The 20,191-nt window shown below is 38.9% G+C and overlaps 1 protein-coding gene across 1 annotated transcript in view; it reads right to left on the bottom strand.

Moving 5' to 3' along the window:
- Positions 1-20,191, bottom strand: part of rk (G-protein coupled receptor rickets) — a 244,405-nt gene that overhangs the window by 70,301 nt on the left and 153,913 nt on the right. The window contains exons 4-6 of the mRNA XM_073967502.1: positions 14,108-14,179; positions 8,381-8,524; positions 2,553-2,696 (exon numbers count right to left, since the gene is read on the bottom strand). Of these exons, the coding sequence (XP_073823603.1) occupies positions 2,553-2,696; positions 8,381-8,524; positions 14,108-14,179 (360 nt within the window). The remainder of the gene's footprint in view (positions 1-2,552; positions 2,697-8,380; positions 8,525-14,107; positions 14,180-20,191) is intronic.

Here is a 20,191-nt window from a genome sequence, read left to right as displayed (position 1 = left end):
ATACAAGTTGCTAAAACAAAAATCAAAGCGATTCGAGAGATGGCCCTAAACTGAACTTTTCCGAAATTTTGTGTGGAAGGTACCCGAAGGAGTGGACCGATTGAGTCCATATTTAAACCTTATCTAAGTCTGGTACAAATTTCAGGATATGCAAAGTATGGACCAAATCAGTTACTTCCTTCAAGAGTTATCGTGCGCACAAATTTTCCGAACATTTTTGAACTTTTGTGTGGGAGGTACCGGGAGGAGTGGATCGATATAGCCCATCTTCGAACTTAAACTAAGTTTGGGCAAAATATTACGAAAGCCAAAATTTGAACCGCGCTCCAGCCAGACAGACAGACGGACAGACATTGCTCAATCGACTCCAAATTGTCTGAAACACATTTCGTCCAAACATACTTGGGGTCTAAAACCATTATTTCGATGAGGCACATTTTGCCCGTATAAAAGTGTATATACCCTCGTTAGCATAAATGCTGAGGGTATAACAACTTACAAATCTGACCTGAACTTCTATATCTCAAAAATGTAACAACCTTCAGCCCCATTTCGATAGGACTTGCGGTTTCCGAGCAAAATCGGGAAAACCCAAAAAGCGATACAGTCAATGCATTGTCGCAATTTCAACCTCTATATCTCAATAACGGTAAAACCTACGAAAATATCAATCTTGTAGAGAATTTTCATTGCTACAATATATTCTTTAGTCCTATTTCGGTAGAACTTGCGGTTTCCAAGCAAAATCATGAAAACCTAAAACACTCCTAAAAATTTCAACTTGAATCGCGATGTATTTAAAAAGCGCTCCGACGATTTTTTTTGGTTTTTTGATTGTTCTCATCTATGAAGATTGTAGTTTCAGAATCCGCAAAAACTTCCCAGGTGTAAGCACCTTCCATTTAAAGTTGTTTCAAGAACACCGTGCCCAGCAAAAATCCTCATTACAATCCTCCTTTCCCACCCATTATTTTAACAAGGGCGTGTCGCGCGAAATATCTGGTTATTTTGTAACCACTGAAATAAGTAATCAGAATCTACTCAGTATCTACTTATTTCAGTGGTTACCATCTACTTTGTTCAGTGGTTACAAAATAACCAGATATTTCGCGCGACACGCCCTTGTTAAAATAATGGGTGGGAAAGGAGGATTGTAATGAGGATTTTTGCTGGGTGGGGCTAGATTCTTGTTTTATGAAAATTTGAAATGAAAAATATTTCCTTTATAATTTTTTTTCTTTTGACAGTTTCTCCTTTGTAAAAGTTTTCATTTCACATTTTCATATTAACAGAATTGAGCCCGAGGATTGCTTAAGGGACCCACTTTTAAGACGACCCGAAGGAGGTGCTTAAAAATACCAAAAGATAAGCGTATCTTTTCAACACGAACATAGGAAACAAATACCAGCAGATCCAGAATCTTTATAGACGTGTTGGTTACAGCCAACCCAAGAGAAGTCTATATAGAAGAAGTAAATGGATCAGAAGAGTCTCAGACTTGTAGATTTGAGTAATTGAATTGAGAAGAACACAGTCTTTATAAATGACAATGCGTCCTTTCCAGTGCCAACATCTTCTACTTTATTATTCTAAAATTTTATTTAATTTTTTTTGTCACATTCTTTAAATGTTTATTATACCAAATAGTTGTACATTATTGTTAAACTACCCAGCATTTTAAAATTTTTTATTTCTGAAAACCATATGCTAAGTGAAACACATAATATTAACATTTTATGAAATAAAAAACAAACTTGCATTTAAAATCCTTATGAAATTGTTTTTGTATTTTTAATGCAATTTTGTGAAAACAAATAAAGCCATGGCCATTAGTGGAGCTACATACGTAGATATGAATGAATGTAAATACAAACTCAATTGAGTTTATTTGCCGTAAAAAACAAACGAATACATATGGAATTTTTTGACCAATTTTATTATCCACTTGCAGGAATGTTTTTTAGACAATTGACCGAATTTCAGTGTGGATTTGTTTATTTGGAATATTTGTAATGTTTTAGTTTTGAAAAGAATTCGTTTGATTTTACATTTGAGCATGCAAGCACATATATGTACATAAAGTAAAGGATCACTTAGTAAATGAAGGGTTATTTGTTGCATATTTGCTTTAATATGATAGGAAGTAAAGGGTGTCCCGAAATAAATAGAAACAATTCTTGGTGGTAGGAACACATACGTCCTATATTAGAACTTTTTACGTTTACGAATGTTAAAGGGCAATGACGAAGGCCAAACTTCAAACATTGCAGAATTTTGATAATATGAAGACATTAAGATTTGCCAATTCTTACCTAACTTTGGTGAATTTTGTTCTTGAAGATATCTTCAAACTGGGAAATTTAAAAAAAAATGGTCAAAGAATATGTGAATTTAACCAAATTAACCAATTATTCCTCGGGACACCCTGTACGCGTGTTAATGTAACACATATTTATGTTAATATTGTTAAATATTTTTGTGATTATTTTTAACACATAATAACAATGTATATGTTTTATGCTCAATATTTTGTTTTTTTTTTATTGGCTCACAGTGCTTCGAGTGTCTTTAATCCAGCCAAAGCATCGGTGGGTATCCGATAGAATAAATTGCCTTCAAGTCGTAGAGTGCGTAATTTTGGTAAATGCTGCAGGCTGTTGCGATCCATGCTTGCTAAGGCGTTACCATTTAATTGCCTTTCATTTTGGAGATTGAAGAGGACCAATTTTTTTTTTGGTTGGACAGCATACAGGAAATGAAATGGTTGGTGGTAGTGGTAGTGTTCGTGTTGGTTTTCAGTGTATGTGTTTGGACAGAGGACAATGATATTTGCAATCGATTGACATATGGACATGTGTATTTATGTTTTTTCGAAAGAGTCAATTATTTTGTTGTTTAAATAAAGTGAAAAATGGAAATAAATGAAAATCATTTTTTGGTTGAATTTCCATTTATATTTTTCCAATTGCATTTTTTTTTTTGTAATTTATATAATAGCGAGTGAAAGGCAATATAAATGTAGACAAACAAAAGGCCCGCATTCACATTGCGTTACAATGTATATTTTGTGATATGTGTATTTGGTTGTATATGTGTGTAAGTGTGGGACAAAGGAACAAATGAAAAAAAAGAAATAATAATAAATAAAAAATGGAAAAAGTACAATTTAATATTTAATATACAAATATATGTTACATACATATAAATATAGTTACTGTAGGTTCAATATGTAAATAGAACTTCCATTGTGCTGAAGTTATGAAGCTAACTTTGGGTTATAAAAACGTGTGGCATACTTTCAGGCGTTCATAAAAGATTCAAAAAATCACTAAAAAGATTGGCTGACTTATTCTTCCTTCGCTTTTAATAATGTTATAATAAACATAGTCCAGAAACCAATCAAATTATATCCTCCTAAACATAAATATGTACAGGCAGTGTATAGTTTATTTTTTGGTTAATTTATGTCGACTGTATTAGACACCTGCTGAGACCTATGAATGGTTGTTTCAACAGAGAGAAATTAATTCACAATGAATTTGAAAGTTGATTTTGTTTTAATTTTCATGATAAGGTACAAGATATAAATGAGAGCATCCCGATTAAATTAGATCCCCCTCAAAGGGGACAATAGGTGTGGATTTAAAAAAAAAATCAAAGGCCTCAAAGTGGACGATAGGCGTGGATTTTTTAAAGGTTTTCCAAAGGCCTCAAGGTTGACAATAGGAGTGGATTTTTTAAAGGCTTAAATGGGGACAATTGGCTTGGATTTTTTAAAGATTTTTCCAAGGCCTCAAAAAATATAAAACAAATGTCTCAAAAAAACATCATTTTGGGGGGCTCGGACCCCTGGGCTCCCCCTGGCTTTGTCGGTGGAAGAGTATTATGTCACATTAGAACTCTTCCTGTCGAGGAGGAACCACTACAATTTACAATGGATGATGTTCCGAATGTCATCAGGAAGGCGAAATCATCCAAAGCGTTAGGCCCTGACGGAATCTGCATGGTAATGCTGAAACAGCTGGAAAACCGGACGTCGAGAATCTAAACAAAGTTCTAAATGTATCATTAGCCACCCATATCGTTTACGAAGTCTGGAAAATGTGTTGGGTGATCCTACCAGGTGAATCATACAGACCGATTCATTTTTTGTCGCCCTTAGCAAAGACTCTTGAGGCTTTACTCCTCCCCAAAGACAGAAATAGCCAGCCGGATGCAAATCATCAGAAGGGGAGCCGTAACCAGTACAAGAGCGTTGCACACCACCTCCGCACATATTAGTCGTGGACTCATTCAGAGCAAGCCATGTGATAAAACAGAGATAGTGGCGCTCGACTTATCAAAAGCCTTTGACTTATCAAAACCCCACTCTGTTTGGGGACATTGAGCAGACTTCTCTCCGGCCAAGTTTTAAACGTTGGATAATCAATTATATGTGTGGACATTATTCGTACGTAGAATTCAGGAACAAAAATTCGAATGCCCGTAGAGTGAAACAGGGAGTTTCCCAAGGTGGAATGAAATCCCACCTTTCACTACTCTTATTTGACAGATCTTACAACCACGCGAGGAATATGCAAATATCTGCCAATAAATATACGACCACTCAGTTCACCACATGTACTGCAGAGGTAAGCACTGATTTGAATGTCATGGTCGATGATAGCAGAATTCCGGCCACCAACTACCCCATGATAGTAGGGGTCACATTTGACAGAATGTTCATGTCGTCCGCGCATGCCGCAACAAGGAACAAGTTCCTCCGGTCCCTAGCCGGCAGTAAATAAAGAAACCTTGTTGACTACATATAACGCGATAGGTCGGTCTATGTTAAGATATGCGACGCCAAGTGGGCCAAGTGGTCCGAGAATGTAATTAAGATGCGATGGGGAAATATTCAAACCTGTCTGAATGCCGCACTGAGAACTGCAACAGGATGTCTACTTATGTCTTCAGTGGACCATGGCATGTTCTCGTTGTAGTACTTGCTCGGGTGTTACCCTGAGAGCAATCCTAATCACCATATGGTGGATATGTCCCCCCACATAGGCATGTCAGGAGGGATTTTCACGACCTAGAAAGAGATGTCCAACGTTACAAGAGTGAACCCATAGATAAACAGGCCTATTAAGCAGGTTTAAATAGAATTTACATGGAGGCAGTTGCAGATGCCATAAACAACTATCGTGTGAATGAGGTCCTTGATCTATCGCAGCTGAGGAGCGTCAGCTGTCGCGACAAACTAGGGTAGTTTTGCCTCAACCACGCTCGGGATGGTACAGCGGTCGATATGAGCGATACTCTATACGTTGCTGACCTAGGCAATACCACATTTTGCCAGGAGCCATTTGGCATTCCCATTAAAAAGTTTGACATTTTCTAACCTAAAGGTACTCATGACAGTTCGACGTACGACCATGTGTTGCACTGTTTACAGTGACTTGAAAACATCTCTTTGCCAAAGAAAATGGAATTTACCTGTTAACATTTTCGGATAATACAAGATCACCATATTATATACCGCGAGACAGAGGCATCCTTGGGCATTTCTTCCACCAAATAACATTTGATATTGCATCAACACCTAGCCTCAAAAATTGAGTTTTCTCATTAGATCCAGCATTATTTGACAATCGCTCAACAAAAAGCTCTTGTCAAATTGTACAAAGATATTGTGAATAATACGATCGCGGTGCTTCAAACGACTTTTATAAAATCGCCACAGACGAATCTTGGATATATGTACATATGTATGGGTATGAGCCCGAAACAAAGCAGTAATCGACCATGGGGGTTTTCGAAGGCGAACCAAATCCAACGAAAGTTATTCATGGAATAAACAAATTGTCGCCTGTTTCTTCGGCTTGAGGAACGTAAGACGGTTAATTCTGTGTGGTACACTACAATTTTTTTCCCTGAAGTCTCCGAAGAAATTCGAAAAACGAACAAGAGAAGACAAATCATTGTGCACAACGACCATGTGAGCTCTCACACATCGATTCAAACCAACGCCTTTTTGACCGGACAAAAAGCGGAATTGAACTTTCATTTCATTCGCGCACATCAAAAAAAGGAGTGGTTAACAATTTTCATCACCAGAAGATGATTTTTAAGCGTTCAAAAACAATGTTTTGAAGTTGTCTCAATAGGAGTGGAAAAATACTTCAACAATTGGTTTGAGCGCATGAAAAAGTGTATAAATCATGCTGGAGACTGATTAAGAAAAAAAAAAGCTATTTTGATGGTAATTATTCGCATTTTCATTATTAGGCCAGAAACTTGTATAGTTCCTATCGTACCCTATATAGGAAAATATGAGAAGAAGAAAAACAAAGTCTTACCCAGCTAAGCTGTTTTATACTGAAGTAGATTTGGAGTTTAACCGTTGTAACTCGGTACGTTTTACTATATGGATATTATTGTATACAACAAAGATTGACCTGCAGATATTTCGAATAATACCAAGTACTAGCTTGTCTATTGCCACAAATACCCAGCCATCGGTAGCACTTTTGCGTGTCGTATAAAGGTAGAATTAGTTATGACATAACCATATGGAAATCAATGAACCAAACCTATGGAAATCAATGTATTCGATTAGTAGTGTCACTACTTTTCGGTATTTTGAAGGTAGTGGCCTCAATATAAATCCAAGATTTAATATAGCCCTCATCCAACGGTACCGCGCGATATTTTGTATTTCGTTTCGGAACGAAATGTGTGTACAAAATTTTTAATTGGAAATTGTTAATGAATGGCAATGTTTTGGTAGGGACAACCGTCGCGGAGGAGCTTTGTACTTTCATAAACTGAAGAAAACTAAATATTCCATTTTGCTTCATTACAACTCGTTGGTTGAGGATATAAAAAGTTCGTCCGGCCGAACTTAACGCGTTGTTACTTGTTTCATAGTACATTTTGGAAGTATGGGTTACTATCCCAACTCCCAACCTACGTTTTTAACGTTCTCATGGGTAAACACGCGGCACACGTTAGCTTACTACCTTTAACAAGTGATAAAGGCAGTTTGCCAGGTGACATCACAGGGATGTCAGTGTCCACTTGAGATGGAAGAGGGACCATATAGGACCAGGACTTTGGCATGTTAATGCCCTTGCTTGATGGGTTACATCCCAGTCATGAGTAGGGGGAAACGTTAAAAATAATTTAATTGTTTGTGAATTTCAGCTTAAAGCATCATTCGGAGAATGTTCATATGTTTTAGAAAGTTGTTTATTGAGATCTTAGAAATATTTTTGTTGTTGACTGTATGCTCAATTTTTGGGCGGTTGGGTATCTATCGACCAGAATTGGAGAAAAAAGTATAAAAATGTAATATTTTCAAAAGTTTTTGGCTATTTTAGCATTTAAGAACCGTTCATAGACATTTCGTATGACAAAATGATCCCTTTTGTCATCAAGTCCTCATGTCTTTGGGGGCCCATAACCGCGAAAGTTGAAGTGATAGAGAAAAATGCCGGGATACGTGTCTTCTTATTATTGGTCTTCTATCACGCTGCGGTGTCAAAATATTATTATCCATGACTCAAAAAATTACACACAGTGTAATTTTCGTAAACAGCCTTCAATTGTTATATTAAATCTTTTCCGTCAAACTTGTTTGTCAAATCAGCAGACTTATTGCAAGTGTTGGCAAATTGCTGTTCGATAACATTCTGCAAATTGTTAGCTTCGAGAGAGTGAAATTAATTAATTGAAGTTACTGAGAACTTGCTGAGTACTTGCATGTAATTTTTACTTGCGAAGTTATCGAACAGACATATTTTAAATGTTTTATCGTTTCAGATATTACCTACAGTCTATTACCTACAGATGATCTGCTTGTTAAAATATCTTAGAAGCGAAGTATCAAAAATGTTTTAAATGGGATTTCTCTATCTTATTCAGTGGTTGTATGGCAGGGACGCGCTTCTTTGCCTAGACCCAGGTCAGGCAATTAGGCGCCCGTGTGCGCCCATTTAGCGTTGCTCTCTCCACACACACAATCCAACCCATTGAAAAAGCATTCACTCACACAATCACGCACCGTAAAGTATGCAATAGAAAAGTATGGTGCCTGACCTGGGCCTAGACAGTATAGTGAGGGCGCCCACTGAGTTGTTTTTGCATTTGTTTCTCTCTCTCTCTCTCGTACAGTGTGCGTGTACATAAACAAACGATGCATACACACATGCTTTAGTATTGATGGAAATATTGGGGGCGACACTGTTGTATGGGTACAAAAAATACTTCTGAACCACAAAAATATTTGGTACCGCCTGAAAGTAGCCACTTGCCTTTATAATTTTTTTAAACTGCTTAGATTACCAAACATTATTCATACTCTTCTCAAAATCTTCAAAACCAATAGAATACTTACAAGGACACCAAATTAGTTAAACCTTGAAATGCATATGCGGGTAGTGTTTTAAGGCCACAATTTTGCAAATTTAAACGTTTCAGCTTTGATAAGCCATAAAATGCTAAAGGATCCAAAACTTCCAGATTATTATCAGCCAATGTCCTAGAAGAAAGAAGAAAAATAAATGTGAACTACAACAAAAAACATTTTATCATTTTTCTATGAGTAAACTCCTCAAAGCCATCACCAGCAACAAATTAATACTTGGCATGTTCATACTTAACACTCTTAACAGCGAATAATTAATGATGGCAACAAGCAAAAAGCATAATAAAGTTATTTATAAAACTGAATTTTTTAATTATGTTTTGTGTGTGTGTCTGTAGCAACAAACTCTCAATTGCTGACTAACTGACAAGTTTATTGTTGGTGGGGTCAAAGGGTGAATAGTAGTGGGAGGTATTTTCTCATTTTGACGCCTTGAGTGACGCACAATGCATTGTCTTAATGCTGGTGGTGGTGTGTTGTTGTTGATGTTGGTTTTGCTTTTGTTATGACTTGTACCCTCTAGGCGCACAAGTTGGTGTCGACACTCAAGGCAAGCAAAGGACGCTTTGTTGAAACAACGACCAGAAATGTTGTTACAGCTTCTGTTGATGGGTTTTGGTCACATAGTGTTTGGTTGCTGATATTTTCAATTTAGTAATGGAGTTGCCAAATAATTAACATAACTTAACGTAAGTCCCTTTCCAAGGATAAGCGTGCTTCGTAAGGCCCCTTTCAGAATAAAGGGTGCTTCTTTGGAACTAAATGGTGCTTCTTAAGACCCTTTCCAATCGCAAGGTGCTTCTTAGGACCCTTTCCAATCGAAAGGGTGCTTTTTAAGACCCTTTCCAATGGAAAGGGTGCTTCTTAAGACCCTCTCCAATCGAAATGGTGCTTCTTAAGACCCTTCCCTATAAAAAGGGTGCTCCTTAACACCCTTTCCAATCGAAATGGTGCTTCTTAAGACCCTTTCCAATCGAAAGGGTGCTTCTTAAGACCCTTTCCAATCGAAACGGTGCTTCTTAAGACCTTTTCCAATCAAAAGGGTGCTTCTTAAGACCTTTTCAAATCGAAATGGTGGTTCTTAAGACCTTTTCCAATCGAAATGGTGCTTTTTAAGACACTTTCCAATCGAAAGGGTGCTTCTTAAGACCCTTTCCAATCGAAAGGGTGCTTCTTAAGACCCTTTCCAATCGAAAGGGTGCGTCTTAAGAACCTTTCCATCGAACGGACGGGAGCTTCTTAAGACCCTTTCCAATCGGAAGGGCGCTTCTTAAGACCCTTTCCAATCGGAAGGGTGCGTCTTTAGGCCTTTTCCAATCTACAGGATGCGTCTTTAGGCCCTTTCCAATCGAAATGGTGCTTCTTAAGTGCCTTTCCATCGAAAGGGCGCTTCTTAAGACCCTTTCCAATCGGAAGGGTGCTTTTTAAGACCCTTTCCATTCGAACGGGTGCTTCTTAGACTCTTTCCATGGGAAAGTGTGCTTCGTAAGTCCCTTTCCCATGGGAAAGGGTGCTTTTTGAGCCACTTTCCAAGGGAAAGGGTGCTTCTTAAGCCACTTTCAAAGGGAAAGGTGCTCTTAAGCCACTTTCCAAGGGAAAGGGTGCTCTTAAGCCACTTTCCAAGGGAAAGGGTGCTCTTAAGCCACTTTCCAAGGGAAAGGGTGCTTCTTAAGCCACTTTCCAAGGGAAAGGGTGCTTCTTAAGCCACTTTCCAAGGGAAAGGGTGCTTCTGAAGCCACTTTCCAAGGGAAAGGGTGCTTCTTAAGCCACTTTCCAAGGGAAAGGGTGCTTCTGAAGCCACTTTCCAAGGGAAAGGGTGCTTCTTAAGCCACTTTCCAGGGAAAGGGTGCTTCTTAAGCCACTTTCCAAGGGAAAGGGTGCTTCTTAAGCCACTTTCCAAGGGAAAGGGTGCTTCATAAGCCACTTTCCAAGGGAAAGGGTGCTTCTTAAGCCACTTTCCAAGGGAAAGGGTGCTTCTTAAGCCACTTTCCAAGGGAAAGGGTGCTTCTTAAGCCACTTTCCAAGGGAAAGGGTGCATTTTAAGCCACTTTCGAAGGGAAAGGGTGCTTCTTAAGCCACTTTCCAAGGGAAAGGGTGCTTCTTAAGCCACTATCCAAGGGAAAGGGTGCTTCTTAAGCCACTTTCCAAGGGAAAGGGTGCTTCTTAAGCCACTTTCCAAGGGAAAGGGTGCTTCTTAAGCCACTTTCCAAGGGAAAGGGTGCTTCGTAAGCCACTTTCCAAGGGAAAGGGTGCGTCGTAAGCCACTTTCCAAGGGAAAGGGTGCTTCTTAAGCCACTTTCCAAGGGAAAGGGTGCTTCTTAAGCCACTTTCCAAGGGAAAGGGTGCTTCTTAAGCCACTTTCCAAGGGAAAGGGTGCTTCTTAAGCCACTTTCCAAGGGAAAGAGTGCTTCTTAAGCCACTTTCCAAGGGAAAGAGTGCTTCTTAAGCCTTTTTCCAACGGAAAGAGTGCTTCTTAAGCCTTTTTCCAAGGGTAATGGTGCTCCTTAAGCCACTTTCCAACAGAAAGGGTGCTTCTTAAGCCACTTTCCAACAGAAAGGGTGCTTCTTAAGCCACTTTCCAACAGAAAGGGTGCTTCTTAAGCCACTTTCCAAGAGAAAGTGTGCTTTTTAAGCCACTTTCCAAGGGAAAGGGTGCTTCTTAAGCCACTTTCCAAGGGAAAGGGTGCTTCTTAAGCCACTTTCCAAGGGAAAGCGTGCTTCTTAAGCCACTTTCCAAGGGAAAGGGTGCTTTTTAAGCCACTTTCCAAGGGAAAGGGTGCTTCTTAAGCCACTTTCCAAGGGAAAGGGTGCTTCTTAAGCCACTTTCCAAGGGAAAGGGTGCTTCTTAAGCCACTTTCCAAGGGAAAGGGTGCTTTTTAAACCACTTTCCAAGGGAAAGGGTGCTTTTTAAGCCACTTTCCAAGGGAAAGGGTGCTTTTTAAGCCACTTTCCAAGAGAAAGGGTGCTTTTTAAGCCACTTTCCAAGAGAAAGGGTGCTTTCTAAGCCACTTTCCAAGGGAAAGGGTGCTTTCTAAACCACTTTCCAAGGGAAAGGGTGCTTTCTAAACCACTTTCCAAGGGAAAGGGTGCTTTCTAAGCCACTTTCCAAGGGAAAGGGTGCTTCTTAAGCCATTTTCCAAGGGAAAGGGTGCTTCTTAAGCCACTTTCCAAGGGAAAGGGTGCTTCTTAAGCCACTTTCCAAGGGAAAGGGTGCTTCTTAAGCCACTTTCCAAGGGAAAGGGTGTTTCTTAAGCCACTTTCCTAGGCAAAGGGTGCTTCTTAAGCCACTTTCCAAGGGAAAGGGTGCTTCTTAAGCCACTTTCCAAGGGAAAGGGTGCTTCTTAAGCCACTTTCCAAGGGAAAGGGTGCTTCTTAAGCCACTTTCCAAGGGAAAGGGTGCTTCTTAAGCCACTTTCCAAGGGAAAGGGTGCTTCTTAAGCCACTTTCCAAGGGAAAGGGTGCTTCTTAAGCCACTTTCCAAGGGAAAGGGTGCTTCTTAAGCCACTTTCCAAGGGAAAGGGGCTTCTTAAGCCACTTTCCAAGGGAAAGGGTGCTTCTTAAGCCCCTTTTCATGAGAAAGGGTGCTTCTTAAGCCACTTTCCAAGGGAAAGGGTGCTTCTTAAGCCACTTTCCAAGGGAAAGGGTGCTTCTTAAGCCACTTTCCAAGGGAAAGGGTGCTTCTTAAGCCACTTTCCAAGGGAAAGGGTGCTTCCTAAGCCACTTTCCAAGGGAAATTCCAAGGGAAAGGGTGCTTCTTAAGCCACTTTCCAAGGGAAATTCCAAGGGAAAGGGTGCTTCTTAAGCCACTTTCCAAGGGACAGGGTGCTTCTTAAGCCACTTTCCAAGGGAAAGGGTGCTTCTTAAGCCACTTTCCAAGGGAAAGGGTGCTTCTTAAGCCACTTTCCAAGGGGAAGGGTGCTTCTTAAGCCACTTTCCAAGGGAAAGGGTGCTTCTTAAGCCACTTTCCAAGGGAAAGGGTGCTTCTTAAGCCACTTTCCAAGGGAAAGGGTGCTTCTTAAGCCACTTTCCAAGGGAAAGGGTGCTTCTTAAGCCACTTTCCAAGGGAAATTCCAAGGGAAAGGGTGCTTCTTAAGCCACTTTCCAAGGGAAAGGGTGCTTCTTAAGCCACTTTCCAAGGGAAAGGGTGCTTCTTAAGCCACTTTCCAAGGGAAAGGGTGCTTCTTAAGCCACTTTCCAAGGGAAAGGGTGCTTCTTAAGCCACTTTCCAAGGGAAAGGGTGCTTCTTAAGCCACTTTCCAAGGGAAAGGGTGCTTCTTAAGCCACTTTCCAAGGGAAAGGGTGCTTCTTAAGCCACTTTCAAAGGGAAAGGGTGCTTCTTAAGCCACTTTCCAAGGGAAAGGGTGCTTCTTAAGCCACTTTCCAAGGGAAATTCCAAGGGAAAGGGTGCTTCTTAAGCCACTTTCCAAGGGAAAGGGTGCTTCTTAAGCCACTTTCCAAGGGAAAGGGTGCTTCTTAAGCCACTTTCCAAGGGAAAGGGTGCTTCTTAAGCCACTTTCCAAGGGAAAGGGTGCTTCTTAAGCCACTTTCCAAGGGAAAGGGTGCTTCTTAAGCCACTTTCCAAGGGAAAGGGTGCTTCTTAAGCCACTTTCCAAGGGAAATTCCAAGGGAAAGGGTGCTTCTTAAGCCACTTTGCAAGGGAAAAGGGTGCTTCTTAAGCCATTTTCCAAGGGAAATGGTGCTTCTTAAGCCACTTTCCAAGGGAAAGGGTGCTTCTTAGGCCACTTTCCAAGAGAAAGGGAGCTTCTTAAGCCACTTTCCAAGGGAAAGGGTGCTTCTTAAGCCACTTTCCAAAGGGAAAGGGTGCTTCTTAAGCCACTTTCCAAGGGAAAGGGTGCTTCTTAAGCCACTTTCCAAGGGAAAGGGTACTTCTTAAGCCACTTTCCAAGGGAAAGGGTGCTTCTTAAGAAACTTTCCAAGGGAAAGGGTGCTTCTTAAGCCACTTTCCAAGGGAAAGGGTGCTTTTTAAGCCACTTTCGAAGGGAAAGGGTGCTTCTTAAGCCACTTTCCAAGGGAAAGGGTGCTTCTTAAGCCACTTTCCGCGGGAAAGGGTGCTTCTTAAGCCACTTTCCAAGGGAAAGGGTGCTTCTTAAGCCACTTTCCAAGGGAAAGGGTGCTTCTTAAGCCACTTTCCAAGGGAAAGAGTGCTTCTTAAGCCACTCTACAAGGGAAAGGATGTTTCTTAAGCCACTCTACAAGGGAAAGGATGTTTCTTAAGCCACTCTACAAGGGAAAGGGTGATTCTTAAGCCACTTTGATGGGACCTCTGTCTATAGAATAACCTCAGAATTTATTTTCTTCTGCATTATGACAATCTGGCAAGCCTGCATGTACATTTTTCCAACAAGACATCCACAATCTGCCAAATTTTCTCACTGTTTGTCGTTGTTACTTTTGTATTGCTTCTTTTATGTTTATGTTAATGATGTGTGAAGGATACTATAATTTATGGTTTGCGCAAGCATATTACTCCCTACCGCCCATACCAAATTAAAACTTTCCTCTGGACATTTGTTATTGTTTGGGAGGGTTTCACGAATTATGTAAGTGGTATTGAGCAACCAAACATATTACTTCAAACTTATAAGAATGCCGTTTTTTATCCCTCTTAAAAAAAGATGTGACATTGCTGTTTTGTTGGCGCGCTGGTGCCTCTTAAAGGGTTTCGGAAATACTTACAATTCTTCCAAATTGTTGGCCATAAAAAATGAATTTGCTTCCAGTTTGGTTATGTTATTATTGCCCAAATCTCTGAAATGAGAAACAAAAAAAGGGAAATTAATTTTAAATAAAGGACACAATTTAAAGATTTTTAAAGAATATTTATTTATGGGCCATTACATCTATAAACGTGGATTTTTTTAAAGAATATTTTTCATGGGCCATCACATCTATAAACGTGGATTTTTTAAAGAATGTTTTTTCATAAGCCATCACAGCTATAAGCGTGGATTTTTTAAAAAATATTTTTTCAGAAGCCATCACAGCTATAAACGTGGATTTTTTAAAGAATGTTTTTTCAGAAGCCATCACAGCTATAAGCGTGGATTTTTTAAAAAATATTTTTTCATAAGCCATCACAGCTATAAACGTGGATTTTTTAAAGAATGTTTTTTCATAAGCCATCACAGCTGTAAACGTGGATATTTTAAAGAATATTTTTCATGGGCCATCACAGCTATAAACGTGGATTTTTTAAAGAATATTTTTCATGGGCCATCACTGCTATAAACGTGGATTTTTTAAAGAAAATTTTTTGCAAGGGCCACTACAACATATATTTTTTAAAAAATATTTTTTATTTTTTCATGGACCATCATAACGTGGATTATTTTAAAAATATTTTTTCATGGACCATCACAACGTGGATTATTTTAAAAATATTTTTTTTTGACCATCACAACCTGGATTTTTTTAAAAATAGTTTTTCATGGACCATCATCTGTATAATTTTGTCTTCAACACTTTTATTTAAATGACCCAATTTTTGACACCTCTTTACTTTAAATTTCCTCTAGCCTACATTTTTAAAAGATTTTTGAACAGTACTTAAGAGGATTTTGTCTTCTTTAGAACTTGCTCCACAATCCTCAGCATTTTAACGTCAGCACGAATTGCCTACAACCTAAGGGCAGACATCAAATAAAGAATTTGTCCTTGGTACATTTAGAAGGCCTTACCACGTTCACAAATCAATTGTTGGCCTCAATAGAAAAATAAATAAAAAACAACACGCACACATAAAACTTGATTGAATAAACAAGTTAAAGAAATGTTCGCTTAAGTGCAATCAATCAAAATCGATAACAGATGAGTTGCGAACCCACTATATCCTCTTCATTATTTTTCTACAAAATGTTTACCATTTACAATGAATGGAATTTGGGATAAACAACTCTTTTCTTTACACCCATATTACGAGGCGAGGTAAGGGGATGCGTCTTGGATAACATAAAATAAAAACTTACTATGAGTTAGTGCCACAACAAATAACAACAAAAAGATGAAGATAAATGAATACAACAAATAGAAAAATTGTTTACAACTTTTGTTTCAATTGTTGTGCCACCCAAAATGCCAATATGTGTGATAATCCTCTAGGGTGGCTGGAAGATTATCCATCCGATATGACACACACAGTTTCAGTTCAATCGACAGTTTTCAACTACATAAAAACTGCAAAATGATTCAATAGATTTAAACACTAACTCTTACAATGCTAAATTGAAGCCATTTTATACTGTCATAAACATTAAATCATTTTTTTTCGTTGAGGAAATTTTAGTGCATTTTGATAGACTACCGGAAGGATAGCACAGAAAAACTGCTATGTGAGCAAAAACACGGATGATGATTGGTTATGATTTTCCACGGAAATGGATGAGGTTAAAATTGAAACTGTAGGTGACTGACAAAAAAAGTTATAAAGTGCTGGGTAGACAGTGTGAAGGAAGTAAAAACAACTGCAAAAGAATCAGTCGACTTTGCCGCCACTTATGTACTCGCAACCCATAACTGCACAAACAACAACAAGTGAGCAAAGGCTATAGTCGGGCTGGGACCGACCATGTGATACCCTACACCACTACCCCTGTACATAAGCTTTTCACTGGTAAACATTTCTTTTAGGGAATATAATCCGACTACCACCAAAAATAATATGCCTCTTTCTCTCTGGGACACCCATAAGCAACCAAAATTTCGTGACCATCCGATCAAAACTACGACCTGTAGCTTGATTGCAAAAAATGGAAGAATTGGATGCATTACCGACTATTGTGGTATCTCCCTTGTTTGACCACCTTCTCCAACCTGCTTTACAAAAATGTAAAGGTAATATTTTCTTCTTCCATTGACAGGCTATGCCGTTGGAATACCCCTACTAGAAGCCGATATATTCACAGAGAATAAAACGTTGAATTTGGCTTCACATGAGTTATTCCCCCATTCCGACCCCTAGATAATATCCGACTATCATTAAAATCGATAGTCTTCTTCCTCTGTGGGACCCCCTTCTACCCCCAAAATCTCATGACTATCCGATCAAAATTCCAACCTGTAGCGCGATTACAAAAACCGGAAAAATTGGATATATTACTGACCTTTGCGATATTTCGGTTGTTTGCCCACTTACGCCATCATACTTTGCATCACTATAAAGGAGGTATTTTCCTCTTCCATTGACGGGCTTTCCTTTTGGAATACTCTTACCAGAAACGGAGATATTTGCATAAGAAAAAAACGTTGACTTTTCTCCACATAAGATTTTTGCTTATTCCGACTCCTGGATATTATCCGACTATCACCAAACTTAATAGGCTTCTTCCCCTGACCGACCCGCATCAACTTCCCAAAAAATTCGTGACGATCCGATCAAAATTGAGACCTGTAGCGTGATTACAAAAAAATCGGAAAATGCGATACTTTACCAACTATTGCGATATCTCAGTTGTTTGACCACCTACGACAACCTGCTTTACATCGTTGTAAAGGTGATATTTTCTACTACAGATTTTGCCTTTGATATATCTCTTAAAGAAACAGAGATATTGGCTTTGAAATAAAACGTTGACATATCTCAAAATAAGCTTTTGCCCATTCCGACCTCTGAAAATCAATAGGCTTCTTCCTCTGTGGGACCCCCATTAACCCCCAAAAATTTCGTGACGATCCGATCAAAATTGCAACCTGTAGCGCGATTTCGAAAAAAAAAAATTAAAAATGGGATGTATTACCGACTATTGCTATATCTCCGTTATTTGGCCACCTACGCCAACCTACTTTGTATTATTGTAAAGGTGGGATATTCTAATTTCATTATCAGGCTTTGTTTTTGGAAGTTCCACATCCAAAGCTGTGATATTCGTCATTATAATTAAAATCGCAAATATGGAAAGTTGGGTTGTATTAGCGACTATTGCGATATCGTCGCTGTTTGACCACCTACGACAACTTACAACCAACATCGTTGTAAACGTGACATTTCTTTCGTTTATGAAAGTACTAAGCCCTTCCGCCACGCTAACAGAAGAATATCGCTTTCTTTTAAACAAAGTTTAAAACCGATGAGACATCGATGTTCTTTACCCATTCAGAACCCGAAATACCACGTTACAGTCATTCAATTGGGCCAGTGCGTGTAGAAGCTTCAAAATACATAAAACTGGAGCTACCTTCTTTTTGGAAATGTACAAAAACATGAACATATATTATCGAGCGGTAAGTACAAAATTACAGATATTTCGGTAATATAATGAGGCTAAAACCTTCGAAATACCGAAAATCGGGATCGATAAAGCCCATTTTCAATACCAAATATCCTAGGAGTAATAGAAACTTCTATACCAAATTACAAAGCTCCATCTTAAAAATTGCTAGCTGTATCTTGATTTCAACAGAGGGACGGACAGACGGAAATTGCTATTTCGACTTATAATTTTATGTCCCTCAAGAATAAATATATTTATAGGGTCTCCGACGAATATTTCGATGTGTTACAATCGGAATGACAAAAGTAATTATACCCTCCATATTATGGTACAAAAATTTCATCGTAACGCAATCGGAACAAAATTCGGACGCTCCGTCCGATTGTCGGATCCACAATCGTAACGATATCTTAACGAGACTTGTATGAAATGGTTGACATAATTGCGGAACGAAATGTCGGAGCGAAATCGGATCGATTTCGGTCCAATTTTGGTACAAAATCTGAAGAAAATTCGGAAGGGAAATTTATTTCCGATATTCCCTCCCATAAATCTGAACTATTTACCCTCCGCAAAATCGTTTAGAAATCGGAACGAAATCTGAACGATTTTACTCCGGAAATTGTTCAGACGTGTCGGACATCCGACATTTGGTTTGCTGGGATTATTGTTAAAAACGGATTTTAAATATTCCATCGCGGAAATTGCATCCAAACTCACTGTTGTTTCTATTTTTATATTAAATAGTTGATAAAACAACAAAAAAAATACAATAAAAGGTTTTTTTTTCAAATTAGACAATTATTAATGAACCCAGCAAAGCAATCGTACGACATCGTAATGAGATTTGGATGCTACGTCCGATGTCGGATCCGAAATCGTAACGATTTCTTAACGAAAATTGTATGAAGTGGTTGACAAAATTTTTGGAATGAACTGTCGGAGAGAAATCGGATAGATTTCGGTATTATTTCGCAACGAAATCGGAAGAGAATCCTTGTAAAACTCGTAAGGGAAATTTATTTCCGACATACCCTCCGAAATCGGTACAAAATCTCAACGATTTCCCCTCCAAAAAAATCGTGTGGAAATCAGAACGAAATCTGAACGGTTTTGCTTCCGAAATTGTTCCGACGCGTCGGATATACGACATTTGGTTTGCTGGGAAGTAATGAGTATTTCTTTGCATATAGGTTTTATAGAACCTGTGGAACCGCTAGCCAAAAAAAAAAAATCTTAAAATATAGTAAAATGTTTTGCTGATAGCAGCATCACCACAGCAAAAAATAAAGGAAATCAAAAACCACTTTTTGAAAAAATTCCGATTTCACTCAGAAATCCCCATATATACTCCCGCTACTTCGTATGCGGAAGAGGAATAAAATACTATATGGAAATTAGAAATACTGACAATTTGTTTGTACTAATACCTATTTTACTTGATATTCAATTTCATTTAAGTTCTTTTCATACTACTTCAGTACATTTACATTTTTTGAAATCCAGGGCCTTAACTCAAATTTTCCAGTATTAGCTCTACTTGTTCAAGCAACGGCAATTTTATTACATGTAGAAACATCTCATACATTTTTATACCCTCAGCATTTATGCTAACGAGGGTACTCGTATATACACTTTCATACGGGCAAAATGTGCCTCATCGAAATAATGGTTTTAGACCCCAAGTATGTTTGGACGAAATGTGTTTCAGACAATTTGGAGTTGATTTAGCCATGTTCGTCCGTCTGTCTGTCTGGCTGGTGCGCACGATAACTCTCGAACGGAGCAACCGATTCGGTTCAAAATTTGGCTTTCGTAATATTTTGCCCAAACTTAGTTTAAGTTCGAAGATGGATTATATCGGTCCACTCTTTCCGGTACCTCCCCCACAAAAGTTCGTAAATGCTGGGAAAATTTGTGCGCACGATAACTCTTGAAGCGAGTAACCGATTTGGCCCACACTTTGTACATCGTGAAAGTTCTACCAGACTTAGATGAAGTTTAAATATGGACTCAAGCGGTCCACTCCTTCGGGTACCTCCCACACAAAATTTCGGAAAAGTTCAGTTTAGGACCTGCTCTCGAATCGCTTTGATTTTTGTTGTAACAACTTGTATTCGCTGTCCCCCATACGACGGTACAAGCTTCATAAGGGGCTAGTCCATACTTCCTGAGAAAATATCCTGAAAGGTGCAAAAAACCTATATGACACCGTGGAGCGCAAGATAAATCTCTAACGGATCTGGCAATTCGGTCCAAAATTTGGCCTTCGTAATATTTTGTCCAAACATAGTTTATGTTCGAAGATAAACCATGTCGGTCCACTCCTTCAGGTACCTCCCTCACAAAAATTCAAAAATCTTCGGAAAAAATATGCGCCCGATAACTCTTGAAGGGAGTGACTGATGTAATGCAGAGTGCACATCCTAATATATCATTTTCGAAGATGGACTATATTTGTCCACTCCTTTGGTGTACCTCCCACACAAAATTTCGGATAAGTTCACTTTAAGACCTGCTCTCGAATCACTTTGATTTTTGTTGAAGCGATTTG

The sequence above is a fragment of the Musca autumnalis genome, unplaced genomic scaffold (assembly GCF_047663935.1).
Source record: "Musca autumnalis isolate F117 unplaced genomic scaffold, ASM4766393v1 scaffold_2, whole genome shotgun sequence".
NCBI classification, from domain to species: Eukaryota; Metazoa; Arthropoda; class Insecta; order Diptera; family Muscidae; genus Musca; species Musca autumnalis.
Note: the sequence above shows the minus strand (reverse complement) of the source record. Positions and strands in the feature narration are given on the sequence as shown.